Source organism: Notamacropus eugenii, chromosome 2, assembly GCF_028372415.1.
Source record: "Notamacropus eugenii isolate mMacEug1 chromosome 2, mMacEug1.pri_v2, whole genome shotgun sequence".
NCBI classification, from domain to species: domain Eukaryota; kingdom Metazoa; phylum Chordata; class Mammalia; order Diprotodontia; family Macropodidae; genus Notamacropus; species Notamacropus eugenii.
Window position 1 is genome coordinate 24,604,445 of NC_092873.1, and position 19,057 is coordinate 24,623,501.

Here is a 19,057-nt window from a genome sequence, read left to right on the forward strand (position 1 = left end):
ACCCCGGCAGCTTCAACTCACCCTTCACATGCTGAGTGCTGGGTGGGGCCCATCTGACCAGAGCTCTGTAGGATGAGGAGGAGGGCACATGAGACACAAAGACAAGGAAGCAGGCAACTGTGACCCTTTGAGATTCACAGGGAGTTCCCCTAAGAGCAACTGTGGGCGCTCAGAGGCAGGTCTGAGACCACAGGCCGCAACTCTTGCATGATTAACGCCAATCTCCCTTATTTCCTGGGGCTTATTCCATTCCATTAAATAAATATCTATTAGATGCCTACTGTGTGGTAGGGAAGGCCTTTCTGAGGGCCCAGTTCTGTGTTCTTGGCCAACCTCTAAAAGCACTAGGTCTGTACCATTCTCTGCCTCTGTCCCTGCCCCGCCCCCTCCTGCTCCCACCATCATCTTAGTTCAGTCCTTTCCACGGAGGAAGAGACCACACGTGTGCATGGACTTCTGTCCCTAATGTGGCTGCTCAGTGCCAGAGATCATCAGCCCCCTCCCAGGCACTGGCCTGCTGAGACCACAGAGCCAGAGCACTGAGAGTTGGAAAGACTGTGGAAGCCCCTGGGCCAGCCCTCTCCCTTTACAGGAAGGAAAGTGAAACCTGGAGAGGGGAGGGGACTGGCCCAGGGTCACAAAGAAGCTGGAGCAGAGCTCTCTGTCTCTGCATATGGATTTTCTCTTTGTCTCTCCCTCTCTCCCACCTCTCCTCTCCTCTCTCCTCTCCTCCCCCCGTATTTTCTCTTTTCTCCTCTGTGTCTCCTCTCTCTCTCTCTCTCTCTCTCTCTCTCTCTCTCTCTCTCTCTCTCTCTCTCTCTCTCTCTCTCTCCCTCTCTCTCCCCCTCTCCCCCCTTCCCTTCCTCTTGTTCATCCCCCAGGCTGCTAAAACTGGAGGCTGTCCTCCCGCCAGCTGGCAGCCCTCTACTCTAGTCAGCTCACCATGCTGGCTGATTGGGATTGGTGAGGGTAATAGGGATAGCCAGGACACTTGGTGCTGCCAGTATTCAGTCCCACCCCTCCCTCCTGGGTGAGTCTAGTGGTCTTGTGGCTTATGCTTTGGGGTACTGCATTTGAGAATTGTTTCCTGTACCTGTCTCAGTGTCTCTCACAGAGCCAGTCATGCTACAGTGCAGAGCATGGTCACCCTGGAGTGGGTTTGGCCCTGAGAATGTTCATTGATTGTTTAAAATCAGAGGTGAGGAATCCAGGGAGAGCAGGGATCCAGTGGGTTCAAGGACCAGCCCTAGTGACTTGCAAGACTTTGCTGGAGGAGTAGTGCACCAAGATCGGGCACCTGTACCCTTGGCCCAGTGGGCAGGGGCCTCATGCCAGCACAGCAGTGATGTCTGGATCTGAACACCCGTCAGGGATGCTATGCAGGAGTCTAGAGGCCACCTAGTCCAGTCTCTGTGTTTTCTGCCTCCAGACTCTCCAATCCACCCTTCACACTGATACCCAAAGGGGACTGCTCAGATCACACCATTCCTCTCCTCAAAAGCTTCCAATAGCACCCTACTGCTTCCCTTGACAGAAATCAGCCCCTCAGGCTGGCATTCAAGGTCTCCCATGTCCTCCCTTCATGAAGGCTGGCTTTTCTCTCTTGCCCACTCTCCTCTCATCTTTCCTCCGGTGCAGGTCATACCTTCCCCATCCCCCCTCCTCCAGGGATCCCTCCTTACCCTCTAAAGATGACGTCCCCGAAGTTTCCTCCATGGCCCATGTCTTGGGCCTCATCTCTGTACTGTCCATCTTGCTTTCCCTCAGAAGACACGTACACAGGTGCTCTCCTGCCCCCACCCCATTGGACCATAAGCCCCAGCAGAGCAGAAGCTGGGCTGAGGCTCTCCTTTACCCACAGAGCCCAGCAGCCAGGAAATGCAGGTGGGATTGGGATTCAGGTAGGGAGTCCTGAACTTTATGCAACCAAACTGTGGAACATGACTGTCGCCACTGCTGCCGCTGCCACCTCCTAGGGCTCAGGTCCAGGGGCTCTGCCTTTCAGGTGGCACTGGAGGGAACTATCCAGCTTCTGCCCCGTCCCCATCTCTCTTTCCCTCTCTACTTGTCTCCTCCCCCCTCTCCTTTCCTCCCCTCTCCTCCCTCCTTCAATTCCCCCTTCCATCCTTCCCTCCCTCTGTCCCCTCCTTCCTTCACTCCCTCCCTTTCTTTTCTCCTTCCTTCCTCTCTCCCTCCATCCCCTCCTGCCTTTCCCTTTCCTTCATTCCCCACACCTCTCCTTTCCTCTGCCCCTTGTCCCCTCCTCCCCTCTCTCCTGGGCCTGCTTCTCTGCTGCCCAGACACTGAGGAGGACTTTCTCTCCCGACTGCCCCTTCAGTCAGGGAAGGCCATCCTGAGGGTTTGGCAGTTTCTGCAGCAGGTGGTTGGGATGACGGGGCCCTCCACCTGTCTAGCCGACTGGACCTTCTCCTCCTCATCCCTGGCCACCTGACCTGCCTGGTTTTGGGCTATGTCTCAGGAGCCCAGCATCACGCTCTTCGTGATTTTTAGCTTCCTCCAGTGCTGGGAGGTTCAGCCCCCAGCCTGGCGCTGGCTCTTCCCTGTTCTGTCTTTGTCTCCATTTTGTGAGTGTGTCATGTTTGCCAGCTAGTGAGAGCTCCCAGGTGTCCTCCCTCCTTTCTCCCCCATAGCACCTAGCCCAAGGTGACGAATAAGTATCCCTGGATGGAGCTGCTGCTGCTGGTGTGTGTATGTGTGTGTGTGTGTGTGTGTGTGTGTGTGTGTATGTCTGGTGTGTGAATGTGTGTGTATGGGTGTGGGTGTGGGGGGATATCTATGTGTGTCAGTGGGGGGGTGTCTGTGTGGGTGGATGAGTGAATGTGTGTGAGTGTGAATGTATGGGTGTGGGTGTGGGCGGATATATATGTGTGTCTGTGGGGGGGTGTCTGTGTGGGTGGATGAGTGAATGTGTGTGAGTGTGTATGTGTGGGGATGGGGGTGGAGATGTCTGTATGTGGGTGTGTCTGTGGGTGTGGGTGGGTAAGTGTGGGAGGCTGAAAGGAAGCCCTGATTCTGAGATTGGATGGGACACAAGGGGGGCTCCATTGCAGGGTCTGATAGAGTGATATGGGAAGAAGAGAAAGCAAAGAGCAGGGACAGGGAAGGAGGAGGAGACAGGCTGCCTGGGCCATAGAATCCTTTGGTATCAGCAGGAATTCGCTAATGGTCAAGTAGCAGGGACTATGCTGCTGTGTATAGTGAGTTCCCCTTCATGGGGAGGTCTTGAGCAAAGGCTGGATAATCAGGGATCCTCTAGAGGAAATTCCTCCCCTGGGTGAGGAAGTGGTCCCTTCTAGCCAGAGATGCTGTGATTCTTAAAGCCTTTCCTGCTCAGGGGGATTTCGATCCCACGGGAAGATAAGCATTGAGTCAAGCACAAAAACATAAATTCCATGCCTTGTTCTTGTCCTCTAAGAAACCCTGATCACAGCAAAGGAGCAGTGATGGAGCCAGGGACAAAGGAGGTCAGCAGGTGTGAGGATAAGGGCAGTGCATGGCATCACTGTCCCTGCACATCCCACCACAGATGTTGCTTTCTCCTAAGCAGGGGCCCGGGGACCCAAGAGCTGTGAGAACAGCCGCCCAGCAGGCCCTATGGGTGCAGGCCAAGGGGCAGCGGCCATCTCCCCAGGCTGACCTCTCTGTGTCTCCCTGTTTACACAGAATAATGACTACAGGATTTGCAATGGATCAGACAAAGAGTCCTTGTCCCCCACGGCCAAAGTCACCAAGAAAGAGACTCTCAAGGTAAGGGAGGTCTTGGGCTCCTGGAGCTTTCCTGGACACATGAGGCTGTTCCGCATCCCTTCCTCTGACACTAGCCCTAAGGGAGGGGAAGGGGAGACTGGAGCTCCAAGAGGGAGCTCATGGCAGCAGTGGACCACCCTCAAGCACATCTCCTGCCTTCCCCTCCCCAGTGCCCCTCCTCCCCCGCACCTTACTCCTTTCCTTGCCTCTTTCTGCCTCTTCCCTCCAAACCCTACCATGACTAACTCTAAACTTCCTGTCCAAATCAGGTCCAGAAGAGGAATTACCGCCAGGAAAAGAAGCGGGCCACTCAGCAGCTGTTCAGCGCCCTAAAGGACCCCAGTGTGGTCATCATGGCTGACTGGCTGAAGGTATAGGATTCAGCCCCAGGGGTTGGAAGACCCTTCAAGGTCATATCTAGACCAAGCCCCTCATTCTATAGAGGAGAAAATCTGAGACAGTCACTGCCTTCAGAGAACTTACTCTCTATCAGGAGAGATGGGAATGTGTATGTGTGTATGTATATGTACACATGTATGTGGATGCATGTCACTCTAGAGACAAGCTAAATCTAAAGACATCCTGGCACCTAGGGGGAGTCAGAAAGGAGGCTACCTCTCCCAGCTCTCCACCTCTAGCCCCAGGGACACCAAGGCCATAGTCTCCTCCTCCCCCACAGTCACTACAGTGGTCAGGGGTGGGCTAGTCCAGGGCCAGGATACCACCTGGGGCCCAATCCCAGAGGATGAGGCAGACAAGTTCTAATAGTCTGGGGCATCGGAACCTTGCAGGGATGGGTCTCCCAGGCTGGGCTACATCGTGGGCATTCAGGGAGAAGAAGGAACCCCACCTGACAGAACTGGAGGGTCAATGGGAATGGATGCTGGGGGCAGCACTCTCCAGTCAGCCAGGACATCAGACATTCAGATAACTGGGCATTTCATGTGACAAGCAAAGTGCATTGGGAAAGGACCAGGCTCAATCTGTAGCTAACCCAGTGCGAAGACTGTTCCTGGTTGAGGGCAGCAGGGAAGGCTCATTGGAGGAGGCATCATAGCTGGACTGTAACAGAGGAGTGGGCAGTGATGAGAGGAAGGGGGAAGAGGGAGGACAGTGAGAGGCACAAGGAATATCATGGGCTTGGCTGCATCTGGGGGATGGAGAAGAGACAGCCCGTTTGGCTGCAACATGGGTATCAAGAGGTGGGTAACAGTCAGTGAGGACGTAATGGCACCAGGCTGTGGAGGGCTCTGCAAGCAGGAAGGAGATCAGAACTCTCCTTGGAGGTGACGCATGAACTGATCTACATATAAAAAAAACTTCTCTACACATTCAGCCCATGTTCATTAAGTACCTACTGTGCGCCAGTCCCAGAAAGACGAAATAGGCCCTGCCCTGTCATTCTACTAGAGGGGACACAATGTGGGCACAAGTAATTAAGTTCCAGGGCAGAGGAGACTGTCAGGAAAGGTTCTCATGGGACGACCCTTGAGAGAAGGGCCTCAGTCTCTCCAGCTGTGAAATGGGGATGATAATGGGGAGATCCTGGATGTGGACCTTCCAGTGCCATCATCCCGACCCTCTGCCTTCTTCCCATGGCTCAGATCCGGGGGACCCTGAAGAGCTGGACCAAGCTCTGGTGCATCCTGAAACCAGGTGTGCTACTGGTTTACAAGACGCCCAAAGTGGGTCAGTGGGTGGGCACCATCCTGCTGCACTCCTGTGAGCTCATCGAGAGGCCCTCCAAGAAGGACGGCTTCTGCTTTAAACTGTTTCACCCCCTGGACCAGTCCATCTGGGCCATGAAGGTAAAGTCCTGAAAGAGGCCTTGAGAGGGGCAAAGTTCCGAGGTCAAAAGGCCTTCCAAAGAGACCATGCTGAGTTGTCTCCCTAAGGGTAGGCAGGAAGGGGGAGAGGTGGCCAGGTCCCTGGGCACTCACAAAGTCACTCTGCCTCATACAACTAGCCAAAGGACTGAAAGTGCTCACCTGGTCCAGCCCCCTGCAAGTAGATCAGATCTTAAGGTCTGGCCAGAGGGCAGAAGGGAAGGGGGGAGGACCTGGGAGGAGGGAGATGGCCCCTGGAATTAGCCAAGAGACCAGGTCACCTTTTGTTCTGTGGATCTCAGTTTCCTCATCTGTACAATGGAAGAAATGACCCCAGCCAGCCCCCAGGGTCTTCCTAAGACTCCAAGGATAGAACAGTTTTAAAGGCAGGAAACCCCTGGGCCTGTGGGAGGAGAATGCCCCATCTACTGTACCTCCTGCTGCTCAGAGATGACTGCCAAGATCTCTGCCATGCTCTGAAGAGGCCCTGCCATTCTCCGGCAGACTTTTCCTGAGGATGTGGGTGCCAGATACCTCATTGCCAGCCTCATTGATATTTTCCCCTGCGGGCAGGCAGCACTTTGCTGAGCATCACTGTGCCCTCTCCCCCCGACAAGGCCCAGGGCTCTGTCTAATCCTCAGAGGGTGGGGTAGGGGGTGCCATTCCAGGCCCCTCAGCTCCTTCACCATCTGCTTGTGCATCTTCTCCCATAGGGTCCTAAAGGAGAGAATGTCGGTTCCATCACCCAGCCCCTCCCCAGCAGCTACCTAATCTTCAGGGCACCCTCTGAGTCAGATGGTAAGTCCTCTTTCCCACCCACACCTGGCTTCCCTTCTGATTTGGGACAAAATGCTACCAGTCACACATCTCAGCACCCTAGGATCTGTGGAGCCAGAGAGGTGCCAGCATGTACCAGAGCAGGAATCCCTCAGTGCCACAGCCAGAAAGGGCCCCTCCAGCCTCAGCTGGGAGATCCTCAAGCTTACCCTCCTGGCATACCCATGCATGTGGAGCACAACAGACTCTGGTTGGTCAGTCAGTCAACAAACATTTACTAAACAGTTTCTCTATGCAAAGCAATGGGTTCTAGACTGGAAACCCAGAACCACCAGGTCATTTTCTAGGTAGGAGGTAAGAACATGAGGCATGTCAGGATAGCCCACTCCAGGACGTAGATGTCCCAGGAGCCATCTGGGGCAGACCCCTGCAGTCTTCCTCCAGGTCACAGACAGATGCCCCAAGATCCCCTGGTGACAGACCGAGGCGCTCTGGCTTTGCCACCTCCAGGGGCCTGGCTGCTCTCCAGGGATGAGTCAGCAGTATGACCTGGAGAAGACAGCTGGGGCTGGGGCCCAGACCCAGCTTCTTGGGCTGATTCTGCATTCATTCACAATGCAGTCTCTGAACCTCTGATCTGCACCCCAGTTTCCTCCCCTGCCCCCCCATATCTAGAGCCCTGTGGCTTGAGGCTCAAGCCCCCAACCTCCACTTCTCTGCCCATGATGGGGTCACTCTGCCCCCCCCAAAGCAAATAGTTTGGCTGGCAGGGCCTGGTTTTCTATCCCTGCCCCACAGCACCCCCCCGTGGTGGCCTGAGGAAGAAGAGCAGGATGGCCCTCTAACCAAGCAGTCCCAGGTCCATTCCATCCATGCCCTGTGATGGCATTTCCCATCAATGAGCTCCCAGTTTGCTCCTAGTCCTCTGCCTCCATAATATGGTGGCTCCCATATCCTGGCATCTCTGCCCCTTCTCTTTGACATTGACCTCCTTGGGATATGTACCCAGCAGTGGCATTTCTGGGTCACGGAGAACATTTTCATTTCTTTTTTAATTCCAAATTGCTTTCTGATGGGTGGTTAGACCCATCACAGATCCACCAACAATGACTTAGCATCCCTTCTGTTCACACTGACTCCCCCCAACATCGACCCTTCCCATTTTGGGTCATCTTTGCCGATGCACGAGGTACAGTGAAGCCTCAGGGCTGTGTCCATTTAGCTTCTTCTCTATGTGGTCTTCCACATAGTTGCAAATAGTATGAAATTCTTTTTTTGAGGCCTGCTTGTTCATATCTTTGACCACTTATCCACTGGGGAGTAGCTCGCAGTCTCAAACATTAATTGCCTTTGTATCTTTGATATCATACCCTTCTTGGAGATATTTGACACAAAAATTTAGGAAAATGTTTTATGAACCTTGCAGCAGGCTGGAAACACGAGACACCCTTGTTACTTCTCCATGCACAGGCCGCTGCTGGCTGGATGCCCTGGAGTTGGCTCTGCGCTGCTCCAGCCTCTTCCGGCTCAGTGCTTCCAAACAGGGGAAGGATGGTGAGCTGACCAGCCAGCTGGACTCCTCCCAGATGCCTCTGGATGGGCTGTTGCATGGTGGGACCATCTCAGACCAGGATCTCTTTCAGTAAGCCATGGGCCAGGCAGGGCAGGGGAGGGCCAGGGCTGGACGGAGATGGCGCTGTCCACACTGATCCTCTCCCACTTCTCTGCCTGCTTTTGCTTTCCATAATCACTGCCCTTCTGTTGTGAGGGTCAAATCCTCCGGTGTAAATGCACGCGGGAGAGGAGACAGCATCATCCCATTGTGGGTCTGTATGGTAGGTTCCAATGTCCGCAGAGTGGATCTATGTCACACAACACTGATTCAGCAACGGTCACTTGTCTTGCTGAGGAACACCCAGCCTTGCCCTCCTGTACTAATCACTATTCTCTGCAACTCCTAGCACATGCGACGCCCCCCACTGAGAATCCTGCTTTGGAGGGCAGGAGAAACTCAGTCACTGACCTCAGAAAGCCCAGCCTGATAGAGGTTAGAGCTGGTAGGAGAAATCCAGAGGTCCCTGGGTTCAAAGTCCACCTCTGACCCTTGCTTGCTGTGTGACCCCGACAAATCTCTTCCCCTCTGAACCTCAGTCTCCTGTGTAACATGGAGATGCTGCCCCACAGAGTCATGATGAGACTGCAGGGAGATGAGGCCTTAAAGCTTCCGTGGCAGCTCTGAAGCCTGGGCCAAGCCTCCCAAGGGGGAGGGGATGAGGACAGGGAGCCGAGTACAAGGGCTGAAAGCTAGACTCCAGCTGGAGGGGGCAGGGGTCACTGAGCCCTTCATTCAGTTAATGACTCGGGGCATTGAGTGTGGTGAACAAGAAGAATGTCCCAAGGTTCACAGAGCCAGAGGGTTCAGTTTGGCTCAGCTCCACCCATTCTTACTGAGTTCGAGCTGAGCCCTGAAGGATGAGGCCAGTGTGGACAGGGTACAGAGGGGGTGCCGAGAAGGATGGAAGATCACAGCACTGTACATTTAGGGCTGCAAGGGTTGTGAGAAGCCACTGACCTTCTCATTTCACACGGGAACAAACTGAGGCTGACTGCTCACTGAGGCCAGGGTCCCCCAGCTAATATCAGAGGCAAGATCAGAACTTGGGTCTTCTGAACCCAGCACACTCTGCACTGCATCACTAGGGTGGGGGTTGGACAGGGGAGGACTGCTCTCTCTCTGGTGCATTTCTCCTCCCTCCATCCCTCCAAAGGCTGAACTCAGCCCCAGTACTCAAGTGGTGTCTGTAAATGGCTCCTTAAATGGCGAAGCCTGGTTACCTCTTCCTCTGCTCTGCTCTCCCAAGTGCAGAGGACAGGAAGGACTTTCTGACCCCTGGCTCTGGCTCTGGTCTAGGGGTGCAGGTAAGGTCATCGTTGCCCCAGTGCATTGCTGTGCCTTTGTTTGGGACATTGTAGCTGGCCCTAGGCAATGGAAGGAGCTGCCCTGGTGTGGGCAGTGTGTCTGAGGCCTCTGATGGAAGGACCTGGGCTCCTGTATTTTTCAGGCTGAATGAGACCTCCCTGGAAAATCACCAGCTAGAGAATGACGCCTTCTCGGACAGGTCAGAGAAAGACACCATCGAGGAGTCAGAGAATGACACCCGAGAAAACAGCCGGAAAACCAATGATAGTGAAAGCGACCAGTCAGAAACACCTGGGGAGAATGGTCAGGAGAAAAAAGGGACGACATACATCGAGCAGATCTACGAAGAATTTGGGGAGGTAGGGGCAAGGCATCTTCCTGAGAGGGCAGGGCACAGGTGGCATATCCCCATTGTATGGATGAACAAAGGAGAGAGATAAACATTGGCCTCTGTCCTGTGCATTCCCAGCCTCCAGCCTACCTTTGCAGCCTTCTTACAGCCTTATTCCTCCCCTTCCCCCAAGCTCGAAGTCTGGCCAAACTGACCTTCCTCTCGCTCCTCCAGTTCCATGCCTGGAATGCTCCCCATCCTCACACCACCCCCCCATGGTAATCCCTGGCTTCCTCTAAGACAAGTCTTCCATGAGAGGTCCTTCCTGACGCCCGACCCTTCCTCCATATCCTAATTTCAATGTTGGGCGAACTTAGAGATGTACATAACCGAACCCAAAAGAACAGCTGCCTGGAGGGGGTGTGAGGCAGGGCCTCTGCCTTTTCTGGCATCCCCAGCATTTTGCCACAAGAACAACACACTTGTGAGTTGGTTGTTTCTTTGGCAGCCTATGATGAAGCAAAATCATGACTGTAAAGCATTTCACCAGTCTTTATTTTAAATTAATTTATTTGTTTTCAGTTTTCAACAATCACTTCCATAAGTCTTAAATTTTCTCCCCCTCTCTCCCTGAGACAGCATGCAATCTTATATGGGTTCTACAAATACATTCTTATTAAACACATTTTCACATTAGTCATGTCGCATAGAAGAATTAAAACAAATGGGAGAAACCATGAGGAAAAACGAAACACAAGAGAAAATAGTCTGCTTCTTTTTTATGTTCCAATTCCATCATTCTTTCTCTGTATGTGGATGGCATTTTGCCTCGAGTCCTTTGGGGATGTTTTAGGTCCTTGCATTGCTGTGAAGGGCTAAGTCTATCTGGAGCAGTCCTCATACACTGTGGCTGTTACTGTGTACAGTGTTCTCCTGGTTCTGATCACTTCACTCAGCCTCAGTTCATCTAAGTCTTCCCAGGTTTTTCTGAAGCATTTCACCAACCTTAAGGCACGATGTCAGTGTTAGCTGCTGTTATTCTTGGCCATCATTAATATTACTCCCATCTTTAGACTCTGGTATGAGCTAGGAGTGGGCTTTCCCCATGCGTCAGTCATGGAAGAGGCGGTGCTATCACTCCTTGTCAGAGGAAGTCACACCCAAGGCCACGATATGATAGGGACGAGCCAGCCTCCACCTCCATGCTCCTACCATTGCATGGCGCTGCTTCCTCTGCCTTCTAAGAGTTCACAGTCTCACTCACTCTAGGCTTCTAGTGATGAAATAATTCCTAACCCCAGGTCCAAAGCCTGTAGACATGGGGTGAGCGGGGTCTGCAGTGTCAGGCTACACTGGTTCAAGTCAATGAAACAAGCCTACTAAGTGCCCACCATTTTATGTGTCAGACCCCGGGCTTCTCCCTGGACTTTACAATGTCAGCCACCCTCTTGTCATGGCAAAAGCTTTCCATTCATGTCCTCTAATCCCAGAAAAATCAATAGCCCTTTGGTGTAGTCAATAAGATTTTGATCTTGGAAATATATTAGATGGATGGTCCTGGATGCTCCTGTCTAGCATCAACAGTTAGCATCTGTAGAACCCTGAAAGGTTTGCAAAGCACTTCACGTGTTGCCTCACTTGGTCTTCACCACAACCCTGGGAGGTAGGAGCTGTTATTATCCCCATTTTACAGATGGGGAAACAGAGGCACTCAGCATGATCACACAGCTAGTAGGGTTTGAGGCAGAACACAAACCCAGATCTTCCTGACCCAAGGTCCAGGCCTTTACACACTGCAGCAGCCAGCAGCCTCCACCATGAACAGTCAAGGAGCTCATCTCCCCCTAGTCACTTGTCCCAGCCTTCCCTGAAGACTCCTGCAGACTCTCCTGAAGAAGACATCTCCAGTGCCTGTCAGGCAAAATTCTCCCTTCCCCCCGCCTTTAATACAGCATCCTCTTCTATGTCCCAGCCCTTTGACTGAGATTTTCTTCTTTCCTTAGACAGGAGAATCATCACAGACCGAGACTGTCTCTGATGAAAACAAGAGCCTCATCTGGATCCTGCTGAAACAGCTGCGGCCAGGAATGGACCTGTCCCGAGTAGTGCTTCCCACGTTCATCCTGGAGCCACGATCTTTCCTCAACAAGCTCTCTGACTACTACTACCATGCAGATCTGCTGTCTCAGTAAGTGCCTGAATGCAGACGACTGCCCAGACATGTGTTACACATCACCTCTGGGCCAGATGCCATGCTGGATGTGGAGGATGTAACAATGAGATGTAGCAACAGTCCTTGGCCTCAAGAGTTAGCTGAGCTGAACCTCAAAGGAAGGCAGGGGTCCTGGCAGGCGAGGAATGGAGGGAGTATGTGCCAGGCAGGTGTGGGGTATGGAAAGCCTCGTGAAGGCACAAAGATGGAAGATGGCATGTTGCCTTTGGGTCACATGGAAGTAAGCTAATATACTGGACAGAGTTTATGAAGAACAGTAATGATTGTTGGTCTGGGTTGAGAGTAATGAAACAAGGGTTGAAAGGTAGGTAGGACCCAGTTGGGTAGAGAGAGGATACCGGGGGAGCTGGTTGGACTTTATCCCAGATGCAACACAGAAGATGATAGAAGATTTTTGAGCAGGGAGTAAAGCAATCTGTGATCTGTGCCTTGGAACCCACTAGAGCCTAGAAGAGCCTCAGGCCCAGGTAGCTTAGACATCTGTGTGCTTCTAGACTCAGGGGGCTCTGAGGTCTCCTCCAACTCTTGAGATTGGGGAATGTGTAACCCTAAGGCCTTTGTGGGGCCTTCCCAACAGGCTGGCTTGCATCTGCTTGCAGACTTTCAATGACAAGCAGTTGATTAACCTCCTTAGCCCACTGCTAGACAACTCTGACAAAGGTCATCCTTACATGGACCCAGAGTCAGCTTCCCAGTTGTTCCCATTTTCAAAGAAAAGAAAAGGCGACAGTCTGCAAACTATAGGCTGGAAAGAATTATGTTGATCACTGACAAAATTACAGAGTATCCTTAGAAAGGATATCTAAAAAAGTAAATGTTGATCATAAAGAAGTAGCATGGCTTCCTCAAAAATGGGCTGGGCCAGACCAATCTTATTGGATTAGATTGGTTGACAAGAGTTACTGGGCTGGTAGATCAAGGGAAGAGTGTAGACATGGTTCACCAAGATTTCAGCAAAGGGTTTATTAAAGTCTCTCATGCAGTACTTGTGGGAAAGATGGAGAGATATAAGCTAAATAAGAGCACAATTAAGTAAATTAGGACCTTGCTGAATGGCGGTACCCAAGGGCAGTCATTAACTGTTTGATGTCAGTCTAGAAGGTTAGGTTGTTGTCCATCATTCTCAAAGAGGACCAAAATGATATCACTATGCTAGAATCAAGGTGCCATGTCTGACTGAGGCTGATCAGACCAATGTGAGCTCAGAATGTTCTCAGAATGCCACAGGTCAGGCACAGAGAGTCCATATGTAGAAGAAGGTCTCCAGTGGAGGACCCCAGAGATCTGTGCTTGACCATTGATCTTAGAGCTGGAAGGTACCTCAAAGGCCTCCTAAACTCAACCTATCTGAACACTAATCCCCTCAACCTCTTCTCTTGCTAGTGCCATCCAGTTTTTGAAGGTTCAAAGAGAGTGAACCAACTACCTTCTAAGGCAGCCCACTCCCCTTGCTTTCTTCTAGAGAGTATAAATTTATCTATTTGGCAGCTTCCCCTCATTGCTCCTAGTTTTCCCATCTAAAGCCAGACAAGAAGTCTAATACTTCTTCCCCAGGACAGCCCTTCTTATCATAAAACACCACTCTCATGTCCCACCTTGAATTTTCTCTTCTCCAGGCTAAATAACCTGACTTCCTTCAATTAATAACATCCCACTGATAGACAGCTCTCATGGATGTCCTCTTGACATCCAGCCTAACTCTTTCTCTCTGATCCTACCTATTCACCCAGTTACTCCTGCTTCTGTCCTCTACACCAAGTAGAATAACCCTTCTTTCAAGGACCAGCCCTGGACCAGCCAGCCCTTGGGAAGGATCATAAGGAAATCCATATTGTCACCTAAACAGATCAGAGGACCAAAGATTTAGGCACAGCAGAGGCCATCATGTGCAATGCCCTCACTTTATGGAGGAGAAAGTAAGGTACAATGAGCTGGTGTGACTTGCCCAGGATCATTCAGCTAGCAGGTATCTAAGGTGGGATTTGAATCCAGGATGTCCTCAATCCAAATATAGTATTCTATCCATTCTACCAAAGGTGTGTACAGAAATAATCCCTCAACTCTCCAAGTGCTGCCCAAACCAGATTAAAGTGTAACTGGGCAATATTTGATGAAGTGGAGAAAAATTCTTGGAGTGTAGATAATAGTGACATGGAATTTTCTGAGTCCACTGCTGGCAGAGGTCTTTCTATATGGATTAGTGTGAGTTTGCCATTCCTCCCTCAGCCCATCTGCCTGGTGGAGGTCCCCTGCTCATCTTAAGCAGTGACTGTGCCAATAGACTGTATGGAGTGGCCACAGCCATATCCAGTGTTCCCACAGTTATGGCTGCATGGGATGGCTGGGAAATGGAATAACATGGGCACCTCTATACTCTTTAAGTGAGTTTCTTCTTTCCTTGCCTCTTTTGCCAGAGCGGTCTTGGAAGAAGATCCCTTAAATCGTATGAAGAAAGTTGTAAGATGGTATCTGTCTGGCTTCTACAAGAAACCAAAGGTAAGAAAGAAGAGCCATAGAATTAGGGTCAGTGATCAGGGCAATCTGATGACTGCTGAAATCTTGCCCCCCACCACCAAAGTAGTATCACACCACTAGTATTACAAAAGGATCCACCAGAGTTCATCCTATGTGCCACAGAGTCAGGCTATCTCCATTGGAGTGTATCAGGCTAGGTCAGTGATGACTTATACTTTCCTCATTTTCCTGATATGATGACTCATTAGTAAAAAGCCTTAAACCACTCAAAGGACCCTGGGGATCAGAGAGGAGAGCACTCTGTACTCTATGGGACCCCACTATGGGACACTCTGAACTGGACCTTGACACCTTCCACCCCTTAGCCAGCTGGTGCAAAGATCAGGAGAGTGACAATAGCCAACATTCTGTAGTTTCAGATGATTGACAGATTTTGTGGGTCATTTACTTTGTTCCCCTCCAAAGAAGGGAGAAGACTTGGGGGTCAGAGCCCCCAGCCCTTCCAGCTTTAAACCCTATGATCTGAGCATCCTTTGCCTTCATCCAAAGGAAATGAGTTGATCAATAAGCAGTTAGGAGAGCTTCTGGTCTAGGAGCTTTCTAGCAAATGCTTGAAGCTGGCAGTGGGGGCTCATTGGCTGGGGCAGCTCAGAACACCCCAGGTTCATGCCTGCTCTGGGGGAAGGCTCTATCTCCAGCTGCAAAGCAAGCTTCCTCTTCCTCGTCCAGGGAATCAAGAAGCCTTACAATCCCATCCTTGGAGAGACCTTCCGCTGCTGCTGGTACCACCCACAGACCAACAGCCATACCTTCTACATTGCTGAACAGGCAAGTCCCTCCCATACCTTACCCCTAAAAGCCAGGTCTGGAAGCAGGCTTGCCCCAGAAGCAGGGTTCAGGGCTGTCCTGCAGCTACTGCCAAAACTCAGATGAACGAAGAGTGATTTCAAATGAGATTTTCTTCCCTACCCAGCTTAGCTTAGCTGTGGAACACAAGGAATCTGCCTAAGCACAAAACAGTCACATCCCTTCTAAATCTCTCTCTGGCCATCAGACAGAGGGTTCAGGCCACAGACCTACTGAAAGTGAAATTGATTTTCCTGAGGGAGATTGGCCTCTAATTCTATTCCAGCCTGAAACTCCGAATTGGTGCCAAAAACGACCCTCTCTGTTTCTTGGTGCTAAGTGGGACCACTTAGCTCCCAAGCTCACTGTTCACCAGACTTGAAGTGTGGAGTCCAGCCCTTGAATTTCTCATTGTTTGCTTTGAAGACAGGAACAGATAGAGGAGACTTTTCTCCTTGGCTGTGGCCATGTTTTCCTCCCCCTCTTCTCACAATCTCTGCCAATCTGGCCTGGCTGACACAACTGTCTGGGGTCAGGCTGAGAGAAGGGCATCCTGATGGAATGTCCAAGAGGGCTTGGTAGCCCCAGACTATTGGAGAAGTTGCCAGTAGGGATAGAGGGTTCCCAGGCCTAGACCAAGGCAGGGAGGGAACTGAGAGAGTCCCCACCCCTGCCTTAATCTGCCCTGGCCCCTCCTGTCCGGGAGCACAAGTCTGTGGGGACACTCTGCCCTTGTGGCACTTCTGGTAGGTCCTCCAAGGGGATTTATATTTTGTAAAAGAAGGCCTGAAAGAGAGAATAGTTAATGTAAAGGAATCCAATTTTGCTCACATTAATTAAATACCTACCATGTGGAAGACATTATGCTTGGTACCAAAAGCACAAAGATCCGGAGGTACAAAGAACCTTTCTCTGTCCTTCAGTTTACAGTCTGATGGGGAGAGGTGAAAAGGACAATGCAAGGGACCTTTGAGGCCACCCATGTTACTGAGAGGGAAAGAATCTCTTCTGAGCCTTAGAGAGGGCAAGCATGGGCAGAAGGGATGGAGGCAGAGCCTCAGAGCTTGGTCCTGATGTGGAATGACCAGGTAGGCTTGGCTCCAGAGCTCCCAGGAGGGAGGACTTTCATCAGAATCGCTGTTCTGTCTTACAGGTCTCCCATCATCCCCCCGTGTCTGCTTTCCATGTAAGCAATAGGAAGGATGGCTTCTGCATCACTGGGAGCATCCTAGCCAAGTCCAAATTTTATGGTAAGACCAGGGGTGGGGCAGGGGTGAGGGGGGATGGGAGGAAACTTTACCCAATCAACCATCAATCAATCATCATTGCTTAAACATCTCCTATGTGCCAGGCACTGTGCTAAGAACCGGGAAGACAGAAAGGGGCAAAGGACATACCCTGCTTCAAGGAGCTTATAATAGTCTGTACTGAGAAAGGAGTCTCCTCAATGGAAACCTCCTATCCATTTAAACCATGGGTCCAGACTTTGATAATAATAATAATTTTGCATTCACTTCTCTGTGTGCATGTTAGTTCTCCCCAACAGACTGTAAGCTCACTGGGGACGGGGCTTTTGTTGTGAATTTTAACAATCACTAAAGTCTTAGGACCTGATTGAGAAAGGGCGTCTGTCACATAGAGTGGGGGGAGGAGAGCTCAAGAACAAAAATGTTCCATGAACCTGGTGGTAAATGTGGCGCTCATCTGCCCCATTCTGCACCTCCATGTCTCTCCTCCATAGTCCCTCCTCCTATCTCTCACTCCCTACCAGCCATCTTCCTCCTCTCCTCAAGCAGAATCCCTCCTTTATGATAAGCACGTAGAGTTATTCAAAACAAATCGAGCCTTAGGCCACGTCTGGGATGCAGATCTGACCTTGTGCCTCTCACCTATCTCTTCTCCCAGTACAGAGGGATTGAATTGAATGAATACTTGTGACTGTTTATCACTCCAGGCATCAGTGAGGCCCTCCTAAGGCCAGTGCTCCCTTCTATCTGCCCCTTCTCCCCCACAGTCCCCTCTTCTTTTTGTATTCATTCTGGGTCCTGCAGGGATAGAAAGCCCTCAGTGACCATGGTCTGGTCCATGGAATCTCACACAACTTACAGCTGGAAGATCATCTAATCCAATGTCCTCATTATGCAGATGGGAAAGCTGAAGTTCAGGTGTAAAAAGGGAATGGCCTGTGACCCCCTGACTAGTGATGGCAAAGCCCACGTCTGAGCCCAGGTCCTCAAACATCATGTGGAGGGAACAGGAAAAAAAAACAAAAAAAACAAAATCAAATAACGCAGCGAGTGAAATAACATTAAACAGAAAATTAACCTGTATATGTAAAATATCTCAAGGGTTACCTGTCTTTTCCTTGCCACCCCTCTGGGGGGAGCTGGCCATGGTACTGTCATGTCTAGTCATCAGGCTTTGGTGCTGAGATTGAGTGAGTTGCTCAAGGTTACCCAGCCAGCACTGGGAACAAGGCTCTGAGCCCCAAGGCATGTTGGTTGCTGGTGATCTTCCTCCCCTTTCTTATTTTCTTTAAAACACTTGTTACTACACTTGCCTAAATAAAAGACCAAATTGTCCATATTTGCTGATGATAGTTTACTCTAAAAACCCTTTGAGAATCAGCAAGGACAATTCTCATTCCTTGTGTTTTCATTTGAAGCCGCAGAATAAGACAAGACTCATAGATGGGAAGGAATTTGAGCTGCCATCTCATCCAACTCCCTCATGTTACAGGAACGAGGCATGGAGAGGGGAAGGGACTTTTCTCTGGACAAACAGAGCAGCTGCCAAGGCAGCAATGACCAGGGAATCTCAGAATCCAGGGGGATTTCAGAGGCCATGGTGTCCAATCTCTACCTGAACTAGGATCCCCGCTACATTACATCTGAGTGACATTCCAGTGTCTGCTCTTAAGACCCCTGCCACCTGAGAGACCCACTGCCCCCACTGCACTTTGGAATAGTACAACAAACCTAAATTGCTTCTCTATAATCAATACCTGTAGCACCTGGCTCTGTCCTCCAGGGCCAAGCAGAAGAAAGCTAATCGTTCTCCCACAAATAGTTGAGATTATCTCCTCTGTCTCTGCCAGGTTACTCATGCCCAGTTCCTTCAGCTGATTCTGTTAACAGTGTGATGACTTGGTTACTCCCCCAGAGCCATGTCCCTGCTCTCTGAGCCTCAGCACTACTTAGGAAGCCCCACTGACCTCCTTGGATTGAGCTCCCCCATTCACTTTGCTTGTGGACATCCTTCATCTGCTTTTGCAGAGTCATTGGAACCCAGGGCTGTTGTTACCAGCTCCTCCCTTAGATTGCTGTTACCTTCGATGCTCTGGGATATAGGTAGTGCTATTTCCCCTCCTACTTATAGCTACTCTTAATGGTATCTATCAGTAGGTCTTTCTAGAAGATTTGTGTCACCTGCTTCCCTTTCCTAAAACCTAAAACCCTTGGGATTAGATTTTCAAGAATGGGGAAATCAGTGTGGGGTGAATCCTGTGGATCCTGAAAATGGGGAGTTCACTGGGAACTAGCATGATCAGGGAGAGCTCTTACACACTCCAGGACATTTGCATACACACACATGCATGCATGCATACCTACATATGTATAGGCATGCATACACTCACACACACAGGTCTATAATGCAGGACCCAAATCCAGAAATATAAGGAGCCTCTTAACTGAAAGAGATCTGAGCAGCCATCTCACCCCACCCATGACTGGGTAGGAATTGTTTCTCTAGTATCTCCCAACTACATCTGTGTTCTTGACCTGCCAGTGAGTACAGTGGCCTGTGAAATATATTGCTTTAGAAGTCAAATGGAATCCAGCTGGGTTTTTGCAGCCAGTGTAGACACAGACTTAACCAG

General features: G+C 50.8%; 1 protein-coding gene across 7 annotated transcripts in view; it reads left to right on the forward strand.

Annotated features, from left to right (window-relative positions):
* OSBPL5 (oxysterol binding protein like 5) overlaps positions 1-19,057 on the forward strand; it is a 107,086-nt gene that overhangs the window by 70,116 nt on the left and 17,913 nt on the right. For all 7 annotated transcript variants that reach the window (XM_072639451.1, XM_072639455.1, XM_072639450.1 and 4 more), the window contains 10 exons: positions 3,685-3,768; positions 4,038-4,139; positions 5,373-5,576; positions 6,309-6,393; positions 7,843-8,014; positions 9,435-9,651; positions 11,627-11,811; positions 14,271-14,352; positions 15,061-15,159; positions 16,331-16,427. In XM_072639451.1, the coding sequence (XP_072495552.1) occupies positions 3,685-3,768; positions 4,038-4,139; positions 5,373-5,576; positions 6,309-6,393; positions 7,843-8,014; positions 9,435-9,651; positions 11,627-11,811; positions 14,271-14,352; positions 15,061-15,159; positions 16,331-16,427 (1,327 nt within the window). The remainder of the gene's footprint in view (positions 1-3,684; positions 3,769-4,037; positions 4,140-5,372; positions 5,577-6,308; positions 6,394-7,842; positions 8,015-9,434; positions 9,652-11,626; positions 11,812-14,270; positions 14,353-15,060; positions 15,160-16,330; positions 16,428-19,057) is intronic.